The sequence below is a fragment of the Dendropsophus ebraccatus genome, chromosome 1 (genome assembly GCF_027789765.1).
Source record: "Dendropsophus ebraccatus isolate aDenEbr1 chromosome 1, aDenEbr1.pat, whole genome shotgun sequence".
In the NCBI taxonomy this organism is placed as follows: Eukaryota; Metazoa; Chordata; class Amphibia; order Anura; family Hylidae; genus Dendropsophus; species Dendropsophus ebraccatus.
This window is the reverse complement of record NC_091454.1, coordinates 20209540-20218732: the sequence shown is the minus strand read 5'-3', so window position 1 is coordinate 20218732 and position 9193 is coordinate 20209540. Positions and strand designations below refer to the sequence as shown.

The following is a 9193-nucleotide window of genomic DNA, read 5'->3' as shown; positions in this document are numbered from 1 at the left end:
GCCACACTATGTTGAAGCCATGGTTTACCTGTCTAGAGACTAATAACTTTTCTTTTTAATGTGTTCGATTCCCCTGATGGAAATTAAATAGTCATTCGGTTTTTTTTCCCCCATCATTGTATCATGCAAAGATTTCCCAATTGGGTCAAAATTAGTTTAAATTTTTTAAATTTCCATCAGGGGAATTGAACCCAGGAAAAAACTTAAAGGTCCCTAGACCATGGCTCCTACACAGTGTGGCTGATTGCATATCAGTCCCCTGTAGGCAGAGACACTGAGTGACAGCTGAGCGAGCAGGAGGCCGGGCAGCATTGATTATTCATGAAGAAGAGGGAGGAGGAAGCAGTGGGGAGGTGTGTCAACTCCTCTTTGACTCTTAATTACACCCCACGGACAAATTACCAAAAGGTACCATGCTCACTAGGAGACTGTCAGCTACAGCACACTGTCAGCTCCTCGGGTAGGGCTCAGGTGCTGACAGATTCCCTTTAAATAGTGTACCATGATGGTGTGCCAGCCAAATCCTTCAGAAAAGATGGTTTAATTGGAGGAAGGGGGGGGGGGGGGGAGATGGAATACGGAACCAAAATGACAGGGCACCAGCTGACTGCTCTCTTATAATGTGCCAGCCCTATGAGCCCCATAACAGTGTGCCACCTATATTCACCCTCATAACAGTGCAGCCGCAGCTGAATGCATCCCCATTGACAGTTTGCTAGGTATCTATGCCCTGGGTGACAGGGTGCCTGCTGTATGCAACACCATGATAGGGTACTGACTGTATGCACCCACATGGCAGGGGTTCTAAAGGTTGCCATACACCTTATACTCTCAGTACATGCGGCTCTTCCAACTGTACCCCGACAGATAATGGAAAATTGCTGCCTGACCCCTTTGTTCTGGGTGAGATGAGCCGCAGTAAGAGCTGTATGACTACGGCTTAACCCTCCCCCCAAAAAAGAACACAGGATTGCTCTGTCGTACTGAATGTTCCTGTGTATGGGGAGGACTGGGGAGATAACTGATGGCTGGATCGTTCGGCCGCCAGTTATTGAAGGTCTATGCCCATCTTAACAGTCAGTCAGGTATTTATCACCTGTCCTGTGGATGAGGGGATATTTTTTCAGCATTTTAAAATCTTCTGACGCGTAGAAGAGATTTGGCAGACATTTTGATGGGGCGCTGAGACCCTGCCAGCTGCTAAAATGAGGAGCAGGAGTGTTTAGCTGAATGTTGAGCGTAACTTTTATTTTTTATTAAACAAAATAGAGTGATTGTACGTGAGACTTTAAAGCGACTCTGTACCCACAATCTGCCCCCCCCCCCCCCCCAAACCACTTGTACCTTTGGATAGCTGCTTTTAATCCATGATCTGTCCTTGGGTCCGTTCGGCAGGTGATGCAGTTATTGTCCTTAAAAACAACTTTTAAACTTGCAGCCCTGTGTCAAATTGGTGTGACCTTGTCCTAGGATTGCGACACCCTCCGTCCCTCCTCCCCGCCCTCTTCATCACTTCATGCCCCTAGAACAATTTCTCCTATTCATCACCTGTGTGAACACAGCACATGGGCTGGATCGTTTAAGACACCTGTCCAGTGTTCAGACTGGTGATGAATAGGAAAAATCCTAGTCCCTAGTGATGAGGAGGGTGGGGAGAAGGGACAGAGAGACATTGCAATCCTAGGGCATACACACTCTAGGCCACGCCAATTTGACACAGGGCTGCAAGTTTAAAAGTTGTTTTTTAGGACAATAACTGCATCACCTGCCGAACGGAGCCCAGAACAGATCTTGGATTAAAATCTGCTATCTGACGGTACAAACGGTTTGGAGGGGCAGATTGTGGGTACAGAGTCGCTTTAACAACCTCTATACCACTACCGACTGTATGAAAGGGGCTAACGTAGAATCCGTCCACCAACAGGGACAGTATATGGGATTTGGCTAGAGCTTCTGACTACCCTAGAGCAGGGGGGGGGGGGGGGTTAAACTCACAGCCCTCCTGCAAAACTACAATTCGCATCATGCCTGGACAGCCAGAGCTTTAGCTTTTCTACTATTATTATTTAAATTCTTCCTTTTTTTTTTTTTTTGCAGGAAAAATGGAAACTACTGCCGGCTTTTCTAAAGGTAAATGGTTTTTTATTTTTCAATAATTTATTAGCGAGCCATTAAATGGGAAGTCTGGTGTCAGCATTTTTTTTTTTTCCAAAAGAATCGGGGAGGAGGTTGCTGAGCATAACAACATGCACTTAACTCCCTGGCTCCAGCACTGGGGTCCGCTGTCCTCCACTCTGGTTCCTGGTCTGAGCGGGTATCCGGGTGGTGACGTATCAGGCCTGCTCAGCCAGTTAGCGGCTGAGGCAGGACCCAGCTACGTGACATGTCACGACCTGGGTTCCCACTCAGACCAGGAGGTGGAGTGGGGGACAGTGGAGCCAGGGAGGTAGATGCATGTTATGTTATGTCTTGCTGATTTAAGGTACTGTGCTTGAAATGCGCCTCCCTCTCCCCTCTCACAGCATGTAGTCCCAGAAACACATCGGACCAGGACTTGTTTCTTTGGCATGGGAAGACGCCTGTATTATACCTGTGTGTTGTTGGTTTGTCTTGTGTCATTGTGGTTATGTGATTTTCCCATTCTTGTGTTTGCCAGGTGAAAGGCCTCGTGAAGCAGCACATAGATTCATTCAACTATTTCATCAATGTGGAGGTAGGTTCTGGTGAAGGGATTAGGACGTCCAGCTTGTCATATAGACGGCACTCTGTCCAGTCAGTGGTGCTCGTGGTAGGAAGGAATCCCGGCACTCACAGAATATATTATACTTGTTTTATTATAGTGGTTCAAGCAGATACATGGAGGACGCGTTTCAGTTGAAAATCGTTATGTAGTTTGAATTTATACGACAATCGTCCTGCGTAATTGCAGGCAACGATCGAGAAATCGTTCGTGTGTTGTGGATTTAGATCAGGCCCTAAAATCATTGTTAATCATTCGCTGTAATTGCGCATTCGTTCACTAATCGTTCAGTGTAATTCCACATCGTTCCTCCTTTTGCTGGGATCAGATGGAGTAAACGATCATAGTAACGTACGACATAACTCACCACTATCGTTCTGTGTAATATGGTGAACGATTTCAGGTTAACGGTAAACGGTCTAATTTGCGATCATTTATCGGTAGTCGTTAATCGTTAAAAATTGCTTCGGCTAATAGGACCCTAAAGCTTTTGAATGATGGGAGTTGTAATTTTGCAGCAACGGAGGGGCCACGAATTTGACACCGTTGCTCTAACGGTTTAACGATAAACTATCACAAACGAGATCGTTTATCGTTAACCTGAAATCGTTCAGTCGTTAATAAGGCCGTTTACTCCATCTGATCCCGGCAAAAGAAGGAACAATGTGGAATTACACTGAACGATTAGCGAACGAATACGGAATTGCAGCGAACCATTGGCGATGATTTTGGTGTCAGCACCAAACGGACAATTAACGATTTCTCGTTGGTCGTTTGATCATTGCCTGCCCTTATGGTTATCGTTTAAATATAACGATAATTCGCATGATAATCATCCTGTGTTATAGGGCCCTCACCCATTTAGAAAAATAAATACTATATGCTATGCTCTACCCGTGGCTTAAAAGGGAACAACAATGGTTGTGTCCCATTTAAAGGGATTGCAAAATACATGGCCTATCCAAAGTCAAATTTTTTTTTTCTTAATTGCAATCTTTTGACATTCCTTTTTGTTCTTCAGATTAAAAATATAATGAAAGCCAATGAGAAGGTGACAAGTGATGCCGACCCAATGTGGTATTTAAAGTAAGTGCTGCCTGTGTCACAGTCGGCATTGGAATTATGCAGATCTGGTCATAGACATGAGATGGGTGGATCCTGACTACAAGGTCTCTTCTGTAGTCAGGGTTTATTAGAGACTCTTCTCTCTAGGGATTAACACTGCGGCTTAAAGTGATATTGTCCCCCCCCCCTTTCCATATAAGTTCTCAGCACTTATATTGGGGACATATTATATCTTACTGTATAAAGGATTTCATTGTGGTCTCTCCCCTCAAAAATGCATGTTATTGTTGGTGGGCAGTGACACTGTAGGCCCTGTCCCCTCTGTGACATCATATGCTATGCTTCACAGCGTCATCAGAATGGGCAGACCTAGAGACATAGCCCTGCCCTCTCTGTGACAGCCGCATTAGAGGGGGTGAGACCTTGGCCTATAGGTCGCCCTATTCCAATGGCTGCTGAGGAGGCGGAGCCTAGACACCAATGATGCCACAGAGGGGGCGGGACCTACTGAGCCAATGTGGGCAAATATATGGGGTTTCCAGGGCCGATAAGCCCCGCCTCCCCCTACGGCACTGTCCACCCACAATAACATGCATTTTTGAAGGGAGAGACCACCAAGAAATCCTTTATACGATAAGATATGAAATGTCAACAATATAAGCTTAATAATGGTGCTGGGAACTCCGTATGTGGAAAGGGGGCGACAATATCACTTTAAGGTCCCTGTACGCTTCAGTGAAAATTCCGCCAGACTTTCACTTGAAATATAAAATTATTTGCGGTCGGTTTAAAGGTAATTTTTTTTCTCAATTGTTTTTCAGGTACCTCAATATATATGTAGGGATTCCCGATGTTGAAGAGAGCTTCAATGTGACCAGACCTGTATCTCCACATGAGGTATATGAGCTTTTAGCAGTGACTTATCAAGTATCCATCTGGGATATGTTATGATGGTGACTGGGCGAACGTCTATAGGAGGTGTTTTTCTTAAATTTTTTTACAATTTATTTTTATTAGTGTCGTCTTCGAGATATGACGTACTCTGCGCCGATCACGGTTGATATTGAATACACAAGGGGAAGCCAAAGGATCATCCGAAACGCCTTACCTATCGGCAGGTAACAGGACAATGTACTGCGTGGCCGTGAGGTCCGCTCTGACCAGTCTATAATCCTTATATTTGGGGGCTTCTCTTTAATTCCCCCCCCCCTATGGATAGAAGACTCTCATGCTCTACAACAGGGATGGGGAACCTGCGGCCCTCTAGCTATGGCAAAACCACAATTCGCATCAGCTTTGACTGTCCAGGCATGATAGGAATTGTGGTTTTACAACAGCTGGAGGACCGCAGGTTCCCCATCCCTGGTGTACACCCATCTATATCATGTGTACCAGGAATAACTTGACTCTGGCTTTCCCCAATGACCTTCTCTTGTTACAGAATGCCGATCATGCTGCGGAGCTCCAACTGTGTCCTCATGGGGAAGACTCCAGCTGAATTTGCAAAACTGAATGAATGCCCGCTGGATCCAGGTGTGTAGTATTAGTATACATACAGCTTATAACAAGCAGGTTTATATGTTGTGTCCTCTATTTCAGTGTCTGGTCACCATAGACTGTGATAAAGTGCGATCCCCTTAGGACTGTTGGTTCGTAATAGAATTTAATATGAGATGCCTTTTTTGCTTGCCGAAAAATAATTAAAATTTTTTTTTTTTTTCAACCATTGTCTGAAAATAAGTTTCAATAGACGAACCTGGTGTCCTTTTTAATTTTATTTGAATTAAAAAAATTTTTAATCCCCTTTTGGTTTTTACAGGTGGTTACTTCATTGTGAAAGGACAAGAAAAAGTCATCTTGATTCAGGAACAGCTCTCCAAAAACAGGATAATTGTGGAAGCTGACAGGAAGGGAGCCGTGGGGGCCTCAGTTACAAGGTAAGGTTCAGGAACTTGTGCGAAGACTAGAGATGAGCGAATGTCGAGCACGTTCAGGTCCGTCCGAACCCGAGCGTGCAGCAATTATTACCGGTGGCTGAAGAAGTTGGATGCCGCTCTAGAGAGTCCAGGAAAACATGGATACAGCTTATGGCCTTATACCCATCTTCCAGGACTCGCTAGGGCTGCATCAAACTTCTTCAGCCTTCTTCAGGTAATCAAATCCTGCACACTCTGGTTCGGACGGACCTGAGCGTGCTTGAGATTCGCTCATCTCTAGTAAAGATATTCTGACGAGAATCCATTGTGCATACACAGTAAGCTAGCTGTCCAATATGATTGTCAGTCGACTGTATACAAGCTGATTGTCACTTGTTGATAGGATCATTTAGCCCTTTGAGGACCAGGCCCAAAATGACCCAGTGGACCGGGCAAGTTTTGATCTTAGTGTTTTCGTTTTTCCCTCCTCCCCTTCTAAGAGCTCTAGCACTTTGTTTTCTATCTACAGGGCCATGTAATGGCTTGTTTGTTACAGGAATAGTTGTACTGTGTAATGGGATCTTTAATTTTACCATAACATGTACGATGGAACCCCAAAGTTATTATTCATGAAGATATAAATAGGGGAAATTGTAAAAAAGAATGCAATATGGTAACGTTTGGGGGGTTCCTGTGTCTACGTAATGCACTATATGGTAAAAGCAACATGATACTATTACTCTATAGGTCAGTCCGAACACAACCATATGCAGGTTTACACAGATTCTCTAATAGTGTGTGTGTGTGTGTGTGTATGTATATATATATATATATATATATATATATATATATATATATATATATATATATATATATATATATATATATATATATATATATATATATATATATATATATATAATATTATATATATATATAATATTATATATATATATAATATTATATATATATATAATATTATATATATATATAATATTATATATATATATAATATTATATATATATATAATATTATATATATATATAATATTATATATATATATATAATATTATATATATATATATAATATTATATATATATATATAATATTATATATATATATATATATATATATAAAAAATTCCAATTAATTATTAATAAAATAGGCCTATTGTTACGCTTATAACGGTGTATTGTATGGGGTGTCATTTTTTTCCACCATGATCTCTAGTTTTTATTAATACCATATTTGTGAAGATCGGACGTTTTGATCACTTTTTATAAATTTTTTACATATATATAATGTAACATAAAATCGGTAATCCGCGCACTTTTTTTCCCTCTTTTCGTCTACGCCGTTCGCAATGACGTTTGTTATTTTTTAATCGGACAATTACGCACACTACAGTATATTATGTTTATTTATTTTTATGTTTTATTTATATAATGGGAAAGGGGGGGGATTTATTGGGGGAGGGGCTTTGGGGTACTGTGTTAGTGATTTTTACCTTTTTTTTTTTTTTTCTTTTTTTTACACATTTGAAGTCCCTTTGGGGGACTTTTACACTCACTAGTTTGATTACACACACTGATCATTGCTATGCCATAGGCATAGCATTGATCAGTGTTATCGGCGATCTGCTCATTGAGCCTGCCTGTGCAGGCTCAGTGAGCAGATCGCCGATCGGACCGCACGGAGGCAGGTGAGAGACCTCCGACGGTCCATTTTAACGATCGGGGCTCCCTCTGTCACTTACACTTTAACGCCACAGCTGTTTATAGAGTTAGTGACACGCTGCAGCGCGATCACTGCAGCCTGTCATTAGCGGTGAGGTGCCGGCTTCTCACTGCAGCCGGCCCCCACCACCTATGAAGCTTCATAGTAGGGGAAACACCCAGGACGTACAGTTACGCCCTGGGTCGTCTGGTGACAGACTTCCATGGTGTAACTGTACCTCCAGGGTCGTCTAGGGGTTAAAGTGTCACTCGGCTAAATTTTTTTTTTTTTTTTTTTTGCAGAAACCAATAGTACAGGCGATTTTAAGAAACTTTGTGATTGGGTTTATTAGCTGAAAAAAAATGCATTTTTATCATGAAAAGCAGTTTGAAGCTCTCCCCCCTGTCTTCATGGTTCTCCTATGAAGAAGGGAGGGGTGGAGGGAGATGAGGCACCAAAACAGGGCAACAAAGAGTTAATTTACAGCTACATCAACAGGCTATCTCTTCTGACAGTCAGCTCTGACCTCTGAATACCGGTTTTCGCACAGCTCCCACTGTGTAATCCTTTGTTCTCTGCTGGCGACTAATTTCCCTCCTCCCCCCTCCCCTCTCCATAGGTTACACAGGACTCGACTGCTGTAAAAGAACCGAGATTTCCTCATAATGAGCAGTGAATGAGAGAGAGGAGGGAAGGGGGAGGGACCCGGGGAAAGTCTTTCTGAATGCAGATAATGGCAGATTTGCCTAATAAACCCAAATACAAAGTTTCTTAAAATTGCCTGAACTATTGGTTTCTGCAAAGAAGAAGAAAAAAAAAATACGACAGTGACACTTTAAGGTGCCCATACCCTTAATGTTGAAGTTTCCAAAACCCGCCACTAGAGGGTTTGGACAAAATTATAAGGTGTATGGGAGCCTCCCGGCTCTACACTGACATGGAGAGAAGGGTTGGATAGCTACTTACCCCTACTTTCCATAGGGAACACATGAATGCTCAGCCTTGGCGAACATGTATCTGTATGGGGAGCACGGGGGACCTAGTGGTATTGAAGATGTATAGGCACCATTAGACAGCTCAGTTATTTGGGGGTAAGGAGCAGCTTGAATGCTCTGTTGGTCACCATGTTCACATCCAGTATTGTCAGCAGCATATTCCCTGCTTACATAGGGAGATGTGCTACTGACGAACCATGATGTCTAGGCCTGACCTATCTACACAAGGAACCGATGAACAGGCCCTCGCTACCAGAATGATCTTATGACTACTGCCGCTGTACCCATGAGGTCATCTGCAGCAGTGTGACTGATCCACACAGCCATGTTCCTATAAGTCAGAGGTTTATGGCATTAGTAACATGCTGTTCTTGCATGTTAAAGTTAAAAGGGTTATTTGGGCTAAGAAAAAGCACAGTCCCACAGCACCGCTTCTATCCTCAGGTTTTGTGTGGTATTACAATCCAGCTCCATTCACTGCAATGGAACTGAGCTGCAAAGCTACACCCAAACCGAGAATAGGAGCGGCCATGTCCTTTTAGGTAGTGTCTGGTAGGGCACTGTTCACTTTTTTTTCTCCAAACTTATTTTATTGAAAAGGTCAGTTAAGCATATACAATAAGCATTAGGGAATACACAGTTCCTTGCTCATAGATACAATCAATTTGATGCATAGTGACCTCAGTTTTTTGAAATTTTTCTGCTATAACAAGTTATGATACATGTACTTAAAGAAAATTTACAGAGATCATATATATT

At 42.6% G+C, this 9193-nt stretch overlaps 1 protein-coding gene across 1 annotated transcript in view; it reads left to right on the top strand.

Moving 5' to 3' along the window:
* The window catches only part of POLR3B (RNA polymerase III subunit B), an 81766-nt gene that overhangs the window by 1720 nt on the left and 70853 nt on the right, over nucleotides 1-9193 (top strand). Inside the window, exons 2-8 of the mRNA XM_069968694.1 lie at nucleotides 2098-2130; nucleotides 2657-2713; nucleotides 3762-3826; nucleotides 4627-4702; nucleotides 4823-4923; nucleotides 5247-5338; nucleotides 5625-5742. Of these exons, the coding sequence (XP_069824795.1) occupies nucleotides 2098-2130; nucleotides 2657-2713; nucleotides 3762-3826; nucleotides 4627-4702; nucleotides 4823-4923; nucleotides 5247-5338; nucleotides 5625-5742 (542 nt within the window). The remainder of the gene's footprint in view (nucleotides 1-2097; nucleotides 2131-2656; nucleotides 2714-3761; nucleotides 3827-4626; nucleotides 4703-4822; nucleotides 4924-5246; nucleotides 5339-5624; nucleotides 5743-9193) is intronic.